Raw genomic sequence first — 21,574 nt, forward strand, 5'->3', positions numbered from 1 at the left:
AGAAATTAGGGGTCTTTAATTTATGATTCTGAAATCGTGTGTTCAATTGAAGAAGAAGTGTGTTTTAAGTAATCACGTGATACTCCACGTGTTGGTCAAAATGTAATGTTAACAGTCAATATACGACAACCGTTAACTGGTAGTCATTTGCAGACTTTTGTGTTATATTAGGTAGTTTTTTGCAAAAAAAAGTTAGATAATGTAGTATTTTGAAAAAGAGCATATAGATTAGATAGTTTCTTATAATGTTTTCAATTTATAATTTATAATTTATAATTTTAAAGGGATCCTATAAATTTATAATCTTAAATGAATTATTAACAATCTTAAAGTGGTTAATTCTAACTTTGAAGTAATAAATTATAAATGATCAATTATAATTTTTAAAAGCATTGATTTTGACCTTAATGGTACCAATTATATGTAAATTGAACAATTTAATGATAGTGTATTGTAAAAAAATTAGTTTTAAAAAAAATTAAAATTAAGCCTATTAGACTACTCTTATATGACCTGTTTCACCATAAGATGATCTCTGGCAACACTTGCTGGTAGTTAACTCACCTAAGACAATATGAAAGATATAAATACAATATACATTTATCAATCATCAACTATCTATCAAAAATATATTTAATTATTTATCAACTAATCATCAATTAACACTTCACGCTATAAAATAATTGGTGGATAGAACCATGATCTCATACTCCGGTTTCTTAAACGTGTCATTCACAAATCACAATGTAATTGACCGTTGAGATCTTCTCATCAACACACATACACAAACAAGAACTCAACAATTAACCTAACCTAATCAATCAAACCTTCTCTATGATCATCAGATCAGAAGTTTGAACCAAAAAATGGAATTAGAAATCACAGTAAGATGGTGCAAAGGCTTAACAGCATTCAATTTCTTCCAGAAACTCACACTTTTTGTATGTGTTTCGTTAATTTCTAAAGATGATAACCTAAAACTCACCCAAGATCAGAAACAAGAACAGAAAACTCCTGAGGATCATAATGGGGAAGGTAATCCGGAATGGAATCATACAATTAAATTCGATTTACGCCTTCTTAATTCCATGAATTCAAATTTCAGTACTTATTCTGTTCGATTCGAAATTCGAAATCCTGGTCAGTTTTTTGGGGATAAAATTATTGGTGAAGTTTGTGTTCCATTGAAGGATTTGATTCAATCTGTTGGTGCAGGAGTAACCAGATTTGTTAGTTATCAAGTGCGTAATCCAGATGTTAAGAGTAATGGGATTCTTGAATTTTCTTATAAAGTGATTGGTAATAACCCTAATTTTAGCCCTATTTCTGATGTTCATATCACTGGTTACCATCATCATCATCATCATCATCATCACCATCATCATGAGCAATTAGATCATAATGATCATTATACATCTGGATTAGTAGCTGATTCAGAAAAAATTCAGTATCCAAAACTTGATTACAATTCGACAGATTCAGTTCCACCATTAGTTTATCCTCCCAATTCATATTCATCATTGTATTCATATGATACATTATCATCATCATCATTCACATCAATGACTACAAACCATTGTCATCCTTCTACTCCATCTCTGTACCCACCACCAGCTCCACCACAAACGTGGGCTCTACCTTCTCCGGCACTTTATCCGCCACCTCCGCAACCACATCTTGATGTTTATCCACCACCTCCTCCGCCAACGCAACCATATGGAGACCCACATTGGGGATGTCACAATTCATCTGGGTATCATCAGTGGGCATGAATCAAAATGTGTTGGAACATATTTTGGAGTTGAGGTTTACATTTTTTCACATGGTTGGAAAGGGAAATTAAAGATTGGTGATGGAACATTGTGTCCTTTCTTTCTATTCCAGTTTTTTGAGTTGTGTTTTTTGACAAATGTGCAGAAGCATTGTCCGGGTCAATCTGATTAAAAAATCTATCAACATTGATGGTAGCCAGAGTTAATTCAGCATGCTGAGAGTTCGGCATATTCTATGTTAGTATCTTGAATTCGCTAGCGTTTTTGATATGGGTTAAATTACTGAAGAAAGGTTGATTTATTGGGAAATTGAATCAATGTTGATTGAAAATGAAGGGAATTGGGAAGAAAAGGGAATCATAAGGGTGAATATTGGCATCAAAATTAAATTTGTTATGGTCCAGTCCAAAGGGGTTGGCTTTGTGTGGTTATATTTTGTTCATACCAATTAAGTTTGATGATTACTTTATTAGCTTTTTACATTCAGATGAGAAATTTTTGTAAAGTTCAATAAGTTTCATTCCATACGACGTTGTTGAAGTGTGGTGTTAAATGAATAATGGCAGTTTACTATAGGTCATTGCCCCAAGCTACATGCCAGCATATTGGATGAGCGTCATATGAGCTAAGACCGACATAAAGTGTGTTGTGAGAATCGGATCTTATATCAGGAGAGAGTAAATATCACTTTCAGGAACTGTTTTGAATTTGATTCTCAATTAACTTATTTATTTTCTTTTTTTTTTTTACTTAGGATATATTTTTTTATGAGGCAATTTACAAACCCCTTAGCATTTGAGCTAATGAAATGGTATACCAAATTCAGCTACTTTTATTCGTTTATCTTCTTCTTCTAGATTTGCTTTTTCTTCCCTTTGCTTTATTACAAATTCTTCTAACTTTTCCTGCCTGCCAATTCTTGTTTCTTAATTTCTTATTCCTTTAATTTTTTCTGTTGAGAAAGTTAAATTTCTGATTGATTTTGCATATATATTTAAAATCGTCTAATAAGTGGAACAACATACCCAAAATGTATCTCATCCTCATTGTTCAACCCTCTTTGGTTGACGCAAAGAATCTTATAGTTGAATCATTTAGCAATGGTACGAAAATCATCGAATACCCAATATATAAGATATTCATTCTTAATAATTGTCAAAAGTAAAATTTGTCTTGATCAACAACACAAGCAAAAAAGCAATTTTACAAGATAACGGTATGTCCCAAGTAATCATTCGTGATTTCTCAGCGAAAAGAATCGGGCAGCTACTCTATTATTCCGATACAAGTCTGTCGATCGATAGAACAAGTAAACAAGTTCTCAACCTTCAAAATCGCCATCACTAAAGAAGTGAAACAAGATATGTTATAATTACTATAAAAGATTGGTACAAAATTAACCATTTCTACAGCCAAAATTGTTAGCGTCACCTGTCAGAGGCGGGCGCACTATAAGCGTAACAGTTTTATTCAAGTATCAGTGTTCACTAATTTTCCCGTAAGTTTACAAAATTTGAGATTTAAAATAGAAATAAATAACAAAATTGTCAACTTGCTATAAGATTAACTGATTAGTATAACTTTAAAGACATCTCCTTTTCCTCTTATCGATCTCTTGGAGTTGAAAGGTGCAGTCCCGGCCTACAGCTAAACTATAAGTATCACATACTGCCGTTGCTAGTCATTGTTAGTGCTCAACGCTTACCGGCAGGTTTCCTTGCAGGAGGAGCAGATTCATCGTCGTCAGACTGTATATCTCCATACTCCCACATCCCACTTCGGCTCTTCTTCGCCTCCTGCTGGAATTCTTCCAGGTTATCAATGGCGGACTTCCTTTCCTTGGTGTCCCATTTTTTTTGTTTTTCTAATCTAGCAAGTCCAGCCTGCAACATTTCAAAAAAATCAGTTTCCGAAGAATCTTGCTTTAGCAAACAGTCCTAGAAAAACACTACTCTAACTGCAAATTTATCTGGGTGGAGCGGGCAAGGATATGCAGGACCACAAGCCAGAAAAGATGAATTTTCAACATAAGAGATCGACTTATTAGAGCATGAATAAGTTAAGCATCATTCGGGCAGACAAACACAGATTCCAAGCTCGTTGGCTCGTCGCTATCCAAAAGAAATCCACATCTGAATTTAGTGATTCATCTCACTCTCCTTTTTAAGAAATAGCCCAAAGTCCATTTTTCCTGGGCGTCTAATTTATGTGAAGCAGTAAGGCGATCTTTTAGAAAAACCACTTTGTTCTTATCAAACATCGATGGTCAAGTTGTACATAGGCAAATTCTAAAGTAAAAATGTCGCAACTATAAAAAGGAAGTCATTGTCATTAGTAACAAACAGTTGTGTGATGTTAATTATTTTCTCCTTAAAGAAGCATTAAAGATTTGTGCCTGCTTCCTTTTCTAGCTTGAAGCCTTGAACAAACTTCCCCAATATTCTTTTTAAAAATATTGTGGGCATTTTCCAATTTTTCGCCATAAATATTTTTAAAAAAAATTATTGACTGGTTGACCCAAATTATAAAGTCCAAATCCACCCCTAGGCCTCATTTACCAAATCATTAACCCAAGAAACCATGTAGAGAATCAATCCATAATGTCCACCAACAAAACTGATGCATGAGATCAAGAATAGCACGATTCAGAGCAAAACAGCAAAGTTTAAAATTTTAAAAGAATTGAATCAAAAAGGTGTTAGCAAAGTATAAAAATACCTTCAACATTGCAGCATTGATGCTTGAACTGGCTTCCACATCAACCAAGGTCACTAAAAGCACTGTGCCACTTCCTTGACCTTTTGATTTTCCACCTGATGTATCCTTTTCCTCAATCATGGCCCTAAATTCCCTGGAACTGTTAAGAGTTAACTCACTCAGATACTCAGCAGCTTCATGTCCATAGTCCTCCTCCAAGCTTGGAACCTTGATGAATGCAAGACTGCAGAGTTGGGCTAATCCAGGTACAGAATGAACTGAAGAAGGTATCGGGCGTAGATGACTGTAGGGGAGTACTTCTTGATTACCATAATCAATATAGAAAACTTCAAATGTGTCCTTTGGGGATTGAACAAGGCCACCACGGGGCACATTCACTATCTGTTAGAAAATGAAAGCCAAATGTTAAATTTGATTAGACAATACCAGTATACCACCATGTGACACAAAAACAATTACTCGCAAAGCAACAAGAGTATAATGAATAAAATATTAGATAAAAAGTTACTGAATCTAAAGTCAAATATAAGTACTGAGTACTGAAGGCATGATATGGTATTACATAGTCAACTAATTACTGAAAAATATATACATTGCTTTTCTTACCGTAGCACGGTTCCATGAATTATCCGCACTAAATTGAGCAAGAACTAGATCACCCTTCTTGGGGTTAAAGCTGCCAATCACAGGAGCTTCCACAATGTCCAAGGAAGCAAGTTGCTGCTGAATAGAAGCTACCATCTGGTCACCAACTGTTTGAACATAGAACTTACCTCCACCGAGGACTTCGGTAACCACTACCTATTTATAAGTAGAAGTTGGTTAAGATACAAATTCAACTTCTAGCCAACAGAACACATACTATAATTATATGCAACAATGTACGTATTTCAAAAACAACCTTCAGGACTTCCTTCTGTTGGTTTTCAGGGACTGATGACCCATTTGAAACTTCCTGTCCTTCCACATATTTTTCCCATATCTGCAATGAACTAAAGGTTGGTTTATGGGGACTTCTAAGTTTATATAAGAAAAATGAATTATTTAAACGTTGCCAACCTTCAACTTCTGGCGTTTGGCAGACTCTTCAGCCTGAGCAAGTAGATGCGCATCTGCTATTCGATCCATACCAAAAGAAGCCTGAAACTTAGCAAGCCCAGCCTCCAGTAACACAGCAGCCATATTTGTCTTAGATTCCCAAAGAGACCCCAAAAAAGTGCCCGTTCTATCCACAGTTTCCACTTCAATCTGAAATTTTGAGGTACAAGAATGGATTTAAAATGTTGACTATAAGAAAAAATGATCTTTTTTTTTTCTCTTTGTTGGTTAAGGAGAGCCTCATAAAGAAAAGAAATCACCTCAACTTCTCTTTGCATTATTTTTCTTCTCATGAATGCAATTGCCTCTTCCGAATAAGGTTCACCTCGTCCAGGACACCTCACCCCTGAGAAAGCAAATGCTATACTGCAAGTTTCCTTGGGAATGAGAAGCTTGAACCGATGGCCACTGAGTACATATTCAACAATGGCTGGAAGCCTCCTGCTTCGTTGAAAAAAGTGCAAGAAGTCCTTGGCTTTCTTTGCTGGGGCCTGAAAATTTTTAGCTTAAAAAATGAATATTGTTCTGCATCATAATATTTCAAGAGCAACATATCAAATATGAAAAGTAGGACTTGGGAGCAGGGTTAAGCAACAGCTTTATTGAAGTTACAAGCGTGATGATCATGTAGTAAAGACTCACATTGGTGAGGTCTTGAATGTGGTATGCGGGTGTATTAGCACTACTATCAGCATGTACCCCTTTCCTGCTTGCTTTTGGTTTGGACTCAGCAGCCAAAAGAGCATCATAGTAATTTGATCTTTCTTCAAAATCTCTGTGCTGTACTACTTTAGCAAGTCCACGGCTAAGCAACATTTCAGCAACATTATATCCAGCTGGCTGACCACCAGCCGTAGATTGAACAGATGTAACATCAGCCCCTTGACCCTTGGATTGAGGGGGAAGGAACACTGATCCAAAGTCCATGACCCTGAAATCCGTTGAGGCACCTACATTTTCGATACCACCTCCAATGCTGACTTTTCTCGAGTATTCCATGGAAACATTCACCTGAATTTACAAAGAACGTCATCATTAGACTTTGCTTTTTTGATCTAACTACTTAAAGACAATAGCTAAAACCAAGGGATACCTGACGACCAATGAGCTTTTGGCGAAGGAACTCTTTTGCCTCACGTGCATATGGCTCTACTACATCATTCCTCCGTGGATTACCCAGTTTATTAGCTTTTATGCTAGAGAGATTGACTCTTCTCTCTGCTAATGGATTACCCAATGGCACAGCATCATCAGCAACAATAATACAGTCTCCACTAACAACCTCAACCACCTAATATCACAGAAGAGTTAGAGAATTGCATACAAGTAATTGGAAAAGATAGCCTATCAAGGTAGGACTATTAACCTACTACCTTTCCAGTAAAATTCTGGTCATGAATTGCTTTTGAATTTGTAACAGGAGGCACATAGTTTGTCCACATCCTCAATCTCTGCTTCTTCGCCTCAAGCTCCGCTGCTTTCAATTCCATTCGATCCTTGTCTTCCAAATATTTTGCACTCCAGTCAAGATACTTGGCCAAGCCCTTCATTGTTAGAAATATAGGTTGTCAGAAATTTCAACAGATATTGACAGTACATATATGTAAGGAAGCACGGTAAACAACCAAATAAAGTCATGTTGCATTAATAACAATATTAAGTTCTTAATTAAGCAGTGAGAACCAACCTCCTCAGCAACCTACGGACCAAAAGTATTGCAGTTCCTACGTCAGGATAAGAAGAGAAAAGCGGCAAAAATAAAGTGGAAAGTAGGAAACGATAAACGATTGGATGTACCATGAACACTAATGGCTAATTTCACATCAACAAATCCAACTGTTAAAACAGCTTATAGCAAAGAAGCATCTGAATACAAAATCACAACTTTGACTCAAATTTAGCATTTGGAATCAACAGAATGCTAAATAGATCTTACTGTACGTACAAGATAAAAAAAAAATGCAAGAACATGTCAACTATCAAGCTCAGGTCATATACCCAGAAGCAGAAAGTACATGAAACAATAACAAAAAGGTTTAAGCCAAATAGATTCATCAATCATCACTAATAATTTTCTACAAACAATAACGATGAAAACTAGGTCAGCAAAGATGGTCATGGCATAATCTTCCCAATAATTAATAACATCCTAGCAAAACGTTTTCATTAAAGTTTCTACAGGAAAATCCACTTACATTTTTCACCAATTCCATGGCAAGATTCTTGGCTATACCATCAGCATCATAATAGAGTGAACCAACCAAATTTCCAAAACTGTCACGGGCTTCAGGGACAATGCGTACCTGTATGTGGAGATGAAGGAGATAAATTAAGAATTCAACTCGAAACAACCTCACACCAGGTACATTATGTACCCATGTTATTACATAAACCACTGAGAAACATAAGAAAGGCTGACTGATATACATCTCTATGCAAAGTGCGTGTCTCTGTGAAGTGCTTTGCTTCCCTTCCAAAGGGATCTGGAGCTGTCTCCACACCTGATGCTGCTGCAACTACTGCAGCTGAGGTCAAGGGGGCATGAGTTTCAGCAACAGTTTTTCCATTCGATTGATTTGTATTAATTTCAGCTTCAAGTGCTCTATCCGGCGCTGGTCTCCTTCCCATTGAAGGAGACTAGGGACCATAAAAAGGACAATATTAGACCAAAAACCCTAGCCTCCAAATTCAGTAACACGTTAAAAGACACTAGTTATCTCAATTTTCCTACCTGGATCCCAGTCAGAAAAACCTGTAGATATTGAAACTTAGGAAGCAAGTAGACTCGCACTGTACTTCCATCACGAACCTGCTCCACAATTGCATGCAAAGACCTTCCTTTGTTTTCAGATAAAAATGTCTCAGTATCAAAGTTATTCGATGCACCAATGGCAGAAGGCGGCAAATTTCTGATGGCAGCCTCTGATGCACCTGGTGTCTGGACAAGAAGAACAGTGCTTATCAGGATTCAAATAAATTCAAGAAATTTACTTTTAAGTCCAAAACAATTCGACTTACAGGACATAAACCAGTAAAAATTGCATAAACACATTGAATACTTCCCACTTTCATAGCAATTCATGTCTGGGCTTCGGTGGAAATATATAAGTCCACAACATCACAGCCTCTTTGATGCAAATCAAGCAAACTATTATTTATGGTAACAACGCATCAGAAAACAGAGTTTTGACATCTACCTTACTCCATTTGCCTAAGCCTTGCTGCTTGGCTTGTTCCTCAAGTTGCAACAACTCTTGATACTCTGGACTTACATCACCTTTCAATTCTTTTACCTGATTGGCAAAGCCAACAAGAGCAATCTCATAAAGAAGTTATACACTTAGGTCTCAAGACTTTGAATTAAATTACACAACAGCCAACACTCATTAAAAGAGAATTCATAACATTAAACACACCTTTGCCCAACCATTTGAAACCACCATCTTTGCTAAATCTTTTCCATCAAGTAATACAGAACCAAACTCTCTTGCCCCGGTCCCTGTCATTAAGGAGGGAATATCCTCCTTTTTTCTTTTAAAAGATACTACCTACAGTCAAATATAGGAACTTGTATTTTAGAATTTAGATTCAATGAAAGAGCATCATAATCAACCTACCTTAGTTCCTTAATGATCATCAAACAAAAATATATTTAATTAAAAAAAAAGAACCCAAACCTGTCCAACGCAGAGTTTCCTCAAGTATTCTCTGCTCTCCCATGCAAAGGGTTCATCATAAGTATCTCTACGAGCCTGGTATAAGATGATTATTAGTAGTGCTCATCAAAAGGCTCATCATCACTTGATTTACATATAGACACAACTTTTTGAAGACATTCTATATAGTGTCACACGCAAGCTAATTTCCTCACGAAAAAAAAAAACAATTATGATTTGGTTTTGGGCTATTTTGTCATTTTGAGCTGAATTTGAGAATCAAATATATAATGTTCTGACACGCGTGAATGAAATTCAATATACGAAAAATGATAGAGCGAAATGCAGTTTTCATGAGGCGAAAAGTAGCATTTCAGATTAAAAATAGCCAAAATTACAAAACAGAAAATATACGGACCAGCTTAGGAGCCATGATATAAGATAAAGTGACCATCTTTTCCTGTGGAACGGCATCTCCTTGGATGATCCTCATGATCACCAAGGTGTCCCCTGAAGGAACAGCTTTTACTCTACCCCTCACTTCGGCCGCCATCACCAAGTCAGTTGGATCTACATTCAACAAAAATCAAATAATTTACCATCAATTAACGAAATTCAGCCTGTCTAATAGCAAATTAACATTGAAATTAGCAGATCGAACACTAAAATTTCATGCATTACCAAATAAATCAAAATGAACTCAAATTCACAAAGCGACATCAAAAATTTTCAGCTCTTCAATTTAAATAATAAGAATTTGAATCAAACGATCAAATTCATTGCTGAAAAATCAAGTAATTGAGAAATATATATGCACTAGTAATAAAAAAAAATGTGAGCACAACAAATTAATATCGCCAGATCCATAATACAAATTTAAAAAATCACCAACATAAACTGACATCATCAAACAATTCTGACAAATTCAGTTATCCAAATCAAAAAATACTTATCAATTTCAAATAATAGAGAATAGAAACAAACAATCAAAACAAAAAATAAACAGTATGCAGATCGTTAAACAAAAGACATTAACCTGAAAAGCGATGGAGGTGAAATCAGCAGCAGTAGAAAAATCCGATCTCAGAAGGATGGATAGGAATAACGAAAAGTGGAGAAAGAAAGAGTGAGATCTGCAGAAATAAGAGAGAGAAATCAAGTATTTATTTATAGAAGTATTTTGTAAAGAAGGAAAAAAACAGGGGAGATAAATGATATTGATGGCAATGAAGAGGAAGTGGGTTTTGGGTTTAGGTTTTCTTTTTTTTTTTTTTCTTTTTCAACTTGGTTGTTACTTGTTACTCCTATTTTTATTGCTCCTCTTTTTTTTGACTTTTTGGATTTTTTTGTTAAAGATATTGGTTGATTTTTGTTGTATTCTAAATAAAGTAAAGTTGACTTATTTCAAAAAAAATAAAAAGAAAAGTAAAGTTAACTTGAAAAATGTAGTAATCTTTAAGGGTAGGAGTCTATAAACATGAGAGTACTATTAAAGGTAGTCAACATGGGTATGGTTCTATGAAATTATGGGTTTTTTTTAATGAGATCGAACCGACAATCTGGATTGAAATCGGTTGAAATTGAACCAAATTGATTGTATTCGGTTCGGATTTTAGGTCTTAATTATTATTTATTTTTGGTTTTCAGCCCGATTTAAACTCGGAAAATTTTAGATTAGACCTGATTAGATTATATATATATATATATATATATATATATATATATATATATATATATATATATATATATATATATATATATATAAAGTAATTTTGAAGATAAATGACATTTACAATTTTTATTTATTATACTTAAACTAAAGGGCTGTATTTTCATTTAGGATTATACCTTATTTTGATGGGTAACAACTCATTTTGAATTAGTACATGTCAATTCATTTTCAAAAAAAATTATCTTAAGGGCATAGATAGGTGTTATGAGGTCAATAATAACATAGTTAGTCAAACCCTAACTATTCTTTTGTCCCCTAGTACCCCTACTATCACCACTCTTACTCACTTCGTAAAATAACTCTCCATTATTCCCACGTCTATAAATATTATTTATCTCCATGATCATCCCATGATTTAGGAACCACCTCTAAAGTCCCTAAAATAGATTATTATAAATATTTCATAAAACTACATAAAATGGTACACAATTCTACTCTTATATACTCAATTTATTTTACCAAAAATACTTCCTTCAACAATTTACTTTGAGGGAAAGCTTTTATATTCCTATTGCTACTCCACAAAAATACACCGCCCTCCTACTTACAATCTATACTTAACCAAATATCCTTTAATTGATCTGAACTCATCCTATAATCCGTTAATCTTGCATTCATTAATTATCATATATAATATATTCATTACTTTCTGTTTTCCGATCTGACTTGAGCGTCGAAGGAGTTTTCCGGGAAACCACTCCGGACAAGACTAATGTTGTATTGCAAGATTTGAGGTCTCATCAATGGAAGAATCATAAGCACTTTCAGCATACTGACAATTGTCCCCAATTACACTTTATTTTCAGGTATTTTAACTATTTTTTGCACTTCCTCGTTTCATTACCGAAATAGGAGATTATGCATCGTTAGGGAGATTTTGCATCGTTTTAATAATTGGGATTTTTTTAAGAGGGGTAAGAGCTTGGAAGAATTTTGATAAGAAGTAAAATATGGGAGATTTTAGGGGTATTTAAATTTCACATGTACTTGATATAATTAAAGGTGTTTGAGATGTTTTAAATTTTTTTAATGGATGAGGTTTTCAATTTTGTGTACACTATTTAACAACATAACACATCGTTTCCATCTTATAAGGAGTATCATTTTCAAATTGGTATGTGTCTTTGTAATTCAAAATTATATTTTTTTTTAGGATTCTAACCCAATAAGAATGATACTAGAAAATATGCTAAATTACAATTAGAGTTTATTGTATTTTCAACTTAGTTATTGCGTTCTTAGCTATAAAAATTCTAAGAAATCATATATACTACTAAAATCAATTGAGACTTGAATATAAGTTTTCCCTTATCATTCTCATCACTCCACTAATGTGAAGTTTTGGTTTTCAATCAGAGCACTCGTTAATATGGTAAATTATAAAATAATTAACTGTTCTAATAATTTTTTTTTATTACAAGTTTTTTTTTTTTTTTTTTTTTATTAAACTTACACTTGTGACCTACATTAAAAAAAAAATTAGACCATAAGCCTTTTCAAATATACATTATGCTCCTTAAGGACTTAGTGTAAGGTCACATGTCCTAAAACAAATCCACAATTCACGCAAACTCACAAGTATCAATTTTTTAACAAATAAACTCCTTTAAAAAAAGGAAGAAAATGCAAAAATGATTCATTTTCAAATAATGAAATGAATCAAAATCATTTGAATTAGTTACAATAGAAAGTAAGCGGAACAAAGTAGCACCTTGATTCATTTTAAAGTTATTTTAAGGTCAATTTTAAGACTATTTTAAAAAAATATTTGGTAAAAATTATTTGATGGCTGTTACATATTAGGTGTTTATTAGAGCAAGAGTAAGCCAAAAGCTAAAAACGTTATAATTTTGACTTAAAAGTAACTATTGGTTCTTATGAAAATGAACCAAAACTTTTTAAGTGAAATTTAATAAAAAGAGGAATTGAATTGGAGAATAAGACAAAAAATAAGTAAATGATAAAACGTAGTAGTTAAGATCATTAAAAATAATAAATTGGTGAATGAGATTCTAGCGCAAATAAATAAAACGAACTAATACAAAGATAGTGGTGCAAATTTATATAAATATAATATTTTTAAAAAATTTAACCAATTAAAAAGTTAATAATAAAAAAAAAATTAATTGTCAAACAGTCTTGAATCTAATTAGTCTCTAAAAATCCGTGTGCATCTGCCAATGAGCACCGAACTGTAACTGTAATCTGTATGCAGCTCATCTTTTTGTGCTTAACGCGTACTAACAAAATCAAAAATAAAAATAAAATATAAAAATTTACTCCGCATAATAAATTCTAAAAATATTTAAAAGGAAATAAAAATGAAGAAAAATTCCTCCATTTCCGCTCCAACCCTCACCAACAACATCCATTGTGAAACTCGCACGTCTTCATTTCAATTTCAAATCAACCCAAAATATCTGTAAGCCGACAATTTTAATCATCTACGAAGAACAGAACGAGACGGAGTCAATTCTTTTTTCTAATTTTCCCCTAATTGTTAAAGAATTTTTGTTATTAGGTAATCTTACTACATCCAAGTAATTCCTTCCTCGTTTTTTAGTCCTTGATTTTGCTGATTTCCCTTGTTTTTTACTTGTTGATTTGATTTCAATCTATTTCCTTTTTTTTCTTTTTATTTTTTGTATTTTTTTCTGGGTAACTGTCTCTTGATGTGTATTTAATTTCCTGAGTTTTTCAATGATGGAATTTTGAATAATGTTTGAAGAATTGTGATCTGGGTATTTTCGTTTTTGTATTTTTATATGATGATACAATTTTAAAGTTGAATTCTTTCATGATTTTAAAGAGACCAATGATTGATTTATCATGCAATTTTGTCTCTTATGAACCCCCTTTTCCCTTTGCGAAAATTATTGAGAATAATCCCTATTTTTTACGTTTTGTTGTGAATACTTTTGATTATTCATAAAAAATCCGAACTTTTCACCTTAGTTGCTTAGTTGCTCGCAGCACCCCACCGAAATTGTGACCGGCTACAGACAAGTCGAAAAGCTGAGTTTAATATCTGCACCAAAATAACCTTCTTCAACATTCAATTCCATGCCAATTTGAATTACATCCCAATTCATTTCACCCAAAATTCTAGGGTTCATCCAAAAACCCCTAATTTGCATTTCCCCAATTATAGGGTTCATCATTTCACCCCAAATTCAAAGAAGGAAGGTTGAATCTAGTTGTTTTTGTTGTTGTTTTTCATAAAAATGGTAAGCTACTATTCTCACGGAGGTTTCGGTATTAGTATTTGCGAATTTCTGGTTAAATGTGCGAATTTCTGGTTAAATGTGCGAATTTCTGCTAGTTTAAATTGCGAATTTCTGTTTAATTTTCGAATGTAATCCCTAAATTTTTCGAATTCATGTTGTTCTTCATCATAATTAAGAAATGGTGTTGTTCTTTTAGCCTTGTGTATGCTGCTGTTCTTCATCTTTATTTTCAAATTTGGGTTCATCATTTTTCGAATGAGAACTCATTTTTGCAAAAAAAAGAGAGAAAAAAACAAAGTAAAGGGATGAATTGAATTTTCACTCTCCTAAATTTGGGTTTAACCATGGAGAAATGGAGTAAGGAGGAAGAAGATGGCGGCAATAAGAAGGAAGAGAACAGGTTAGAAACGGCTCTATCACCTGCTGTAGCCGGTTACATTTTCGAAGGGGTGTTGTAAGCAAATAAGGTGAAAGTTCGGATTATTCATGAATGATCAAAAGTAAGGGTTATTCACAAGGAAAACGTATCTCAACAATTTTTCCTTTCCCTTTTATCCTTTTTGGGTGTGTTTTTCTGAAAAGAAAGGGGGTGGGTTCCAATTTTAATCATTCCATTTGACTTAAAAGTGCTAAGGAGTACAAGTCTATCTGATTTTAGGAGTTGCAGACTAGGTAATGCAGTTTTGTCTCATTTCCTCAAATTAATAATAAATTGAATCTAAATTGTGATGCTATATATAAACATATGTCAATTGTGGGAAAGATTGTGTTTTTGTTTTTCATTGTATTGGATTCTTTGCACCTTTTGATGCGTGTTGTCAGGGTATTTTTCCTCTTAAGTTTCTGACCTCTTTGGATGAATTTAGTTGCTTGATGCTTTTGTTGCTGTCTTGCTGCTTCAAGCAATGTTCCCAAAAGCTTTTTTTGGGTTCCCTTTTTCCTTAAAATGAGGCAATTTCCTGAATAGCTCAATTTGTAAAGAAGGGATATAGAACCTTTTTCCCAGAATGCATCATGTTTTTTTAGTGTTGGTGGCCTTTGATCAGTCGACGTTTTTTTGTTTTTAGTCGTCTTGTCTCATCTGAAAATCACCTTTAGTTATAGTGCAAAAATATGATTTTGGTCACAGTCTTGTGACGGTTGCAAAATGGGATTTGTAGTCAACATGGATGGTTTTGCAGTAATCTTGACCTATATTTTAGTCGCAAAAACCTTTAAGATGTACGGTTACAATATGGCTATGTGGCCTTATTTTTGCACTATGCCTATAGTAACGTTTTTATGGATTCTACGAATTTTGTTGACTTCTGCAGCACGATAACACACTGATCGTAAATGAAACTTTTTTGTTTTCATATTCTAGTATTTACCGAGTAGTTTTTTTGATAAATGTCTTCTTTTGCAGGATTACTTTGCCTGTTTTGTACTGATTTATCAAGCCTCTGTAGAGTCGAGTCTGTCTGAGTGTGTTGGTAGTAAAAGATTTCAATTGTAACATGGTGACAAATGAGTTCCATAGTGGAAGTTCTAGCTCGACTTCATGGAGTAGTCAGCCTGATACAGAGGATGATAGGATGATAGCACTTGTTTTAACAGAAGAATACTCTAAGCTTGACGGTGCTGTTGGTCGACGTCTTTCTAACCTTGCTCCTATTCCTGTAAGATAAATTTCTCTTCCCTTTACTCTGCTTTTAAAAAATATAATTTCTTATGTAATTAAAGATCTTTAGCTTGTGCTAGCTTGAGAGACTGCCAAGTCCCTTGAACATTTTCCCTTTAATGATCTTCCCGGTTCCCCCTACTGAATATGAGATTTTTCTGTTAAATTTTTCATCAACTGAGTTCTTTCTTTAAGCAGTCAATATGTGTGCAATGAATCCTAACAAGTATTCATTGGTAAAAAGACACGGTACAACTGTTACAATGTACTTGAATACTTGCATATATTTGGTGACTATATTCTCATATCTCATCGTTGTTATGCCTGTTTTGTTCATTGTTTTCATAGTTTTCTTGCTTAAGTTTTGAGTCTGCTAGCTGTTACTCTCTTTTAATTTATGAATCTAGTCAAAATGGGTGATCTTTCAAGTTACATCTGAACGATGGATTTTGTAATGGAATGGATTTGAGCCCATTACAATGTTATGGAACTTTGTCCCAAATTGGTTGTATGTGCAACTAATGTGGGGTTTATAGAGTAAATGGCTCTTTCACCTATTAGGCTAGTCTTTTGGGTGAGTTCTCTTGTTTATTCTATAACAGATTTATAGTCATGTTTCTCCCTAATATTTTTTCGGAGGATTTCGGAGTAATTATCAGTTCATTCCTGCTATAAATGAATAGTGGCATATTGTACTAACTTTCCCCTTTAAGAGAAGGAAAATGAGTCGGAACAATACTATTTCAATCCTTTTTCCTATTATATATGGTGAGTAAGTAGGAACAAACAATTGCTGAGACTATTGAATGTTTGCTATGTCAATTTTACAAGTTATAATAGAGACAGAGTTTTCTTCACCTTCTCTCATTGCCTAAGTTAAATGGTTTTCCCTGTTTACTTTTAGTGATTTAAAATATTACTGGTTCTGGATCATCACTTAGTCAGTACCTCTCGTTAATTTATTTTTTTCTTTTGGGCAGAATGAGGATAATTTAAAATCATAGTAGAACTGGGTGTCTCTCGGAAACTGAAATTTGTTTTCCTTTTTTTTTTCTTGTTTAACTTTAGTAGGCCTGTTTCAATTTTTTCACTTGTATTTTTGTACCGTGATTTGGAGCATTGAAGTCCGTTGTCCTTGAATATGAGGTAAAATGATTTTTCTATTTAATTATATGGTTATGTTATTAACATTTATAGTAGGCTGCTGCCTGTAGGTTTCTTGCTTTCTTTTTCTTGTGTTGATGACTTAAACAACTTGATTTATGATAATACTGTTAAAGCAACTGGAGTTTATAATTTTGTTTGTACTTGAGGTTCTGATTAAATGCTTTCTCTGTATTGGTAAATTGCAGGTTGTCCCAAGGATAAATTCCTATATTCCTACCTTGAGTGATGCTAACTTGGATCACCAGAGGCTTCTTCAGAGGTTTGTCTCATGCTGAATTGCTGAAGTAATTGGTTTTTTTTTTTTTTTTTTTTTTTTTTTTTTTTTTTTTTTTCTGTCAAGTGGTGGTATAGCTCTTAAGCATGGCTCATTACCTCTTTTTACATACATGATATATAATTTGTCGCATAGTGCAAAAAATGCGGTAAAATTCACAATTGCGGTAATAGACGCTGTAATGCAGTTATCTTAACACCAAATATCGGCCAAAACGTGAGATATCCCTCGAAATTGCCCAATACGCGTCTTTTTAACACAACACTTTCACAAATTACAATGCGAGAAATAGTTGGTGGTGTGTTTAAATACCTTTGCATCATGGTTGATGGGATGCAGCCTTTTTTTTGCACTATGAATTTTGCGGTTAAGAATGAGATATTGAATTAACCTTTTGTTTACAATCTGTTACTGTTCATGTTTTGGCGCATGTTTTCTTACATGTTTTAGTTATTCTCAGACTACAAGTTTATGGTCTTTTCGAAGTCAAAGTTTCCGGTGATGGAAATTGTCAGGTGAGTTGAACTGTACAAAATATGTCAATGTTGGTTGATTCATCCGGCTTACTGAATTTTCTCATTTGCTGCAGTTTCGTGCACTCTCAGACCAGATGTTCAAGTCACCAGATTATCACAAAGTCGTACGCAAAGAAGTGGTTAAACAGGTAACTTTGTTTTGATGAGAATTAGTTAGCTGCTGTCGGAAAATTGGATAAAAATTTAAGGGGTTGAGAGAGACGAGAGGAAAGCGCAAAATTTTAAATTATAGTTTATTTATTTAAACCTGAAATTCTAACATTTGCTAATAGTTTTGACCATTGTTACCTAGAACGACATTCGGTTTAGAACGGGGAATGGAAACGGAAACAAGGAACGCAACCTAGATTGACTCAGGAACAATTGGGTATGAGATACATTATGAATAAAATATATATTTGAAAACAATTAATTTAAAATGATCTTTTTGCTTTAAGAAATTATTTTCAAGTGGAATATTTTAGTTTTCAAGGTTTTATCTCGTTTTTTCTCCCTTTTTTTCTTTAATTTGTAAATGAAGGCTAAAATATCTTTTAAAAAAGGTCTTCTGCACCGGGACGTCATCTGGAGCGATTTGGGTTGCATTTTCCCGGATCGCAGAGCATGACTACGTTCCACGTTCCATGTAACTATGGTTTTAGAATGTTTTAGTTTAAGCTCAGGGCTCCAAGGGTCAGAGACTATCATGTGTATCAATTTTTTGTTTCTAGTAGACACTGGCATGAAAATTTGACCCACATTTGCTCCAAATTCTAATGCAAGCGGAACATATAATTTATATTGCTACTTGGCATGAAATTTGAAGTGATTCGAGGAGGAAAACTATTCTTGCACTTGGAGGCTGCGAAATATCTTAGTTTTCAGTTCTAGTCCCAATTTTAATCTTTGACATAAAAGCTTTTGATTTGTGCATAAAAAGATACGTTTCTTTTTTCAGCTAAAGGAGCACAAGTCTCTATATGAAAGTTATGTTCCAATGAAATACAAGCATTACTACAAGAAAATGTCAAAGTATGCTCTGTTATTTCCAACCTTGTTCTATCTTTCCCTTGACGGTTGTAAAATTTGTTGCAATGCTTATTTACTTGTCCACGGTTCGATTTCACGTTTGATGCAGAAATGGGGAATGGGGAGACCACCTAACTCTTCAAGCAGCAGCTGATAAGGTCCGGGCTTTTTAATTATGCATCTTTCTTTGTAGTAAAATTGTTACATATTCTAATGTTCCATTCTTGTTTGTGAGAATTGATAAGCCAGACTGATACTATGTTTAATTTTCCATTATCAACAATAAGTAAGATGAAAATTGGAAAATCATAGGAGAATGTGTCATTTTTGTATGTATACTATTTGTAACGGAATCTAAAATCCAACGAGCCCAAGGAAAATTTCAAGTATAACTACTATAACAACATTTTATTACCTCAATGTCATTCAGTGGCTCCCACCTAGGGTCTAGTTTAGAGTGGTCGGGTGTATGCAACCTTACCCTTGCTAGTGACAACACTAACCAACGAAGAGGCTGTTTCCGATTGACCCTTGTAAGCAAATATAAAGTGCAACTTCACGTAAATAAAAACTGCACATGATTTAATGAGCCATTTTGTTTCAAGTATAACTATTTGGGTCAATTGTAACGAAAGCAATATGGAAGCATTAACAAACATAATGTGGTGTATTTCCATCATGCTATCAAATATCATAGTGTGGGTACTCTGCTTGATGGTCCATCATTTCATCTATGTTGACATGCATGTTGGTGCTTCGTTATGTGTAGTTTGCTGCGAAGATATGCCTTTTGACTTCCTTCCGAGACACATGCTTTATTGAAATTGTTCCACAAGACCAGGCACCTAAACGAGGTATCCATGATCTCATCATGCATTGTACTCAATATTCTTATCGATTCATTTTTCTCATGATTGTGATTGCGGTCATTACATTTTATGTCTCATTAAAAAAATGTGAAGTTATACATAAAATGATTGTAGTAAAGGAATTTTCTCGGGTTGAATATTGATATTGATAGTGATATCTTAAATGATGCGAGTCTCATTGTCGGACGTGCTGCTCTTACTGATATCCATATCTTCTATGATGCAGAGCTGTGGTTAAGTTTCTGGTCAGAGGTTCATTATAATTCCCTGTATGAACTCCGAGGTTTGTGCTTTTACCAACTCGTTTGCTATCATCTTATCCTTTTTTGTTCTCACTACAGGGATGTATAGTTTGAAGTAAGAGCCTACATTTCTTTTAAAAATGCAAATAATAAATTTATAGTTAATTTTCTCGATTAAGATTAGAAGGAAGAAATCGAGATGTTGGAAACGCGAATGGAGGACAATAAGTGTTGTTTAATTTTGAAGGAAATTTTCTGAAGAGATGAATACTCTTTTCAATTTAGGCCCTGTTTAGTTCATTTGATTTTTACAGATCCGATCAAAACTGATTTATGCTGATTGTAACTGAAATTTAGGGATTGAAACTAATTCTTACAGGTTGAAACTGACTTTTACTGTTTGGAACTAATTTTAGTTATAAACTATAATTATTTTTACTGCTTATAACTTACTTTTACTTAATGTAACTTATTTTTGTTGATTAAAATTGATTTTTATTGCTTATTTTCTTTTAAGTTGAAGTAAACAGGGCTTTAGTTTTCTGTTGTATTAAAATTATTTTAATCATTTCCGGGTATTTTCTTGCAGCGATGCCGCCGCCATCGAAACCGAAGAAGAAGCACTGGTTGTTTTAGATGCCAGTGATCTTTGAAGTTGGTTGATCAGAAATAAGTCTGTTGTACATTATTGCCTAAAAGTTGATATCCACAGCCATAAACACTATTGAGTTATTTAGTTTAAGGATTTATTTTTTTTTTTTCAATTTTTTCATTAGTCTCACTTGAGGGATTGAGTATGCAAGGCTGTGAAACTATACCATACTAACATTCGATTCACGATTTTCGATTTTTAATCCCTTGTTTCTTTTTGATGTAAATAGATGTCCGTTTGGCGTTATCCAATTTCGTTTGTAAACAGTAAACAATCCGGTCTTATCTATGTGAGCTTTATGCATAGGCTGTTGCAAACTCGATGGGATTGTGATTCATAGAATGGTTTTTGCTCATTTCGATTTGTCAACGATTGCGTATTATATACTATCAATTTTTGCTGATTTATTTGATGTAGAACTATTTTAGAAAATTCTCTTATGAACATTGAGACATTTTTGTAGCCAGTAGTAGTTTAGTAAGGCACATTCTTAAAGTCAGATTGTTCACAATGCAAGTATTTTTATACCATGAAATACTACATTGTATATGGTTTAATTTTTTATTACTCTAATGTTATTAAATAATTTTCATTTATGATAGATTTATAAGAGGCTAGAAAAGTTAGATGTAGGCAACCTTACTATTATATTATTTCATACGACATTCTTCAAAGTTCAGACTTCAGAGTAACAAATTTTGATAATTACCAATAAGAGTTATATAAAAAATATAATATCTTAATGCAATTATCCAATTATACATTTTTAAAATATAAACCTTTTATAATTTTTAAATTTAAAAGTCCACAATTATAATTATTTGAGTTGTAAGTTTATATAAAATCTGCGAAAAAAGAGTGGAAGGAACAAAAGGAAATGAAAGACGTGAAAAACAAATGATTGAAAGCATTTATCATTCGGCATCCATGCTTGCCAATTGTTATGCAATAAATACTCAAATT

General features: G+C 33.6%; 3 protein-coding genes across 3 annotated transcripts; 2 read left to right on the forward strand and 1 right to left on the reverse strand.

Annotated features, from left to right (window-relative positions):
- The first annotated feature begins 668 nt into the window (after nt 1-668).
- Nucleotides 669-2,615, forward strand: LOC130809180 (protein SRC2 homolog). Its single transcript, XM_057674843.1, has one exon. The coding sequence runs from the start codon at nt 867-869 to the stop codon at nt 1,770-1,772; it is 906 nt and encodes a 301-aa protein (XP_057530826.1). The 5' UTR covers nt 669-866; the 3' UTR covers nt 1,773-2,615.
- Nucleotides 2,616-3,116: 501 nt separating this feature from the next.
- On the reverse strand, nt 3,117-10,480 carry LOC130809179 (ribonuclease TUDOR 1-like). Its single transcript, XM_057674842.1, has 17 exons — nt 10,281-10,480; nt 9,663-9,814; nt 9,266-9,340; nt 9,005-9,136; nt 8,786-8,881; nt 8,320-8,526; nt 8,016-8,225; nt 7,784-7,891; nt 6,962-7,132; nt 6,682-6,879; nt 6,231-6,599; nt 5,849-6,079; nt 5,550-5,738; nt 5,392-5,472; nt 5,097-5,291; nt 4,491-4,871; nt 3,117-3,655 (listed from the first exon to the last, which is right to left on the reverse strand). Exons 2-17 carry the CDS (start codon nt 9,795-9,797, stop codon nt 3,467-3,469), a joined length of 2,967 nt encoding a protein of 988 aa, XP_057530825.1. The 5' UTR covers nt 9,798-9,814; nt 10,281-10,480; the 3' UTR covers nt 3,117-3,466.
- Nucleotides 10,481-13,266: 2,786 nt separating this feature from the next.
- LOC130809182 (OVARIAN TUMOR DOMAIN-containing deubiquitinating enzyme 12) lies at nt 13,267-21,018 on the forward strand. The gene is made up of 10 exons (XM_057674845.1): nt 13,267-13,497; nt 15,609-15,861; nt 17,216-17,289; nt 17,765-17,819; nt 17,894-17,968; nt 18,778-18,851; nt 18,958-19,006; nt 19,618-19,702; nt 19,944-20,000; nt 20,549-21,018. The coding sequence occupies exons 2-10, from the start codon at nt 15,700-15,702 to the stop codon at nt 20,593-20,595; spliced, it is 678 nt and encodes a 225-aa protein (XP_057530828.1). The 5' UTR covers nt 13,267-13,497; nt 15,609-15,699; the 3' UTR covers nt 20,596-21,018.
- Nucleotides 21,019-21,574: the final 556 nt, after the last annotated feature.

The sequence above is a fragment of the Amaranthus tricolor genome, chromosome 3 (assembly GCF_026212465.1).
Source record: "Amaranthus tricolor cultivar Red isolate AtriRed21 chromosome 3, ASM2621246v1, whole genome shotgun sequence".
In the NCBI taxonomy this organism is placed as follows: Eukaryota; Viridiplantae; Streptophyta; class Magnoliopsida; order Caryophyllales; family Amaranthaceae; genus Amaranthus; species Amaranthus tricolor.

Coding starts and splice junctions, on each gene's coding strand:
- LOC130809180 (XM_057674843.1), top strand. CDS start 867: ATGGAATTAGAAATCACAGTAAGATGGTGCAAAGGCTTAACAGCATTC.
- LOC130809179 (XM_057674842.1), bottom strand. CDS start 9,797: ATGGCGGCCGAAGTGAGGGGTAGAGTAAAAGCTGTTCCTTCAGGGGAC. Junction 9,341..9,662: donor ATATCATGGCTCCTAAGCTG/GTCCGTATATTT, acceptor ATCTTATACCAG/GCTCGTAGAGATACTTATGA. Junction 5,292..5,391: donor AACAGAAGGAAGTCCTGAAG/GTTGTTTTTGAA, acceptor ACTTATAAATAG/GTAGTGGTTACCGAAGTCCT.
- LOC130809182 (XM_057674845.1), top strand. CDS start 15,700: ATGGTGACAAATGAGTTCCATAGTGGAAGTTCTAGCTCGACTTCATGG. Junction 17,290..17,764: donor CACCAGAGGCTTCTTCAGAG/GTTTGTCTCATG, acceptor AGTTATTCTCAG/ACTACAAGTTTATGGTCTTT. Junction 18,852..18,957: donor TACTACAAGAAAATGTCAAA/GTATGCTCTGTT, acceptor CGTTTGATGCAG/AAATGGGGAATGGGGAGACC.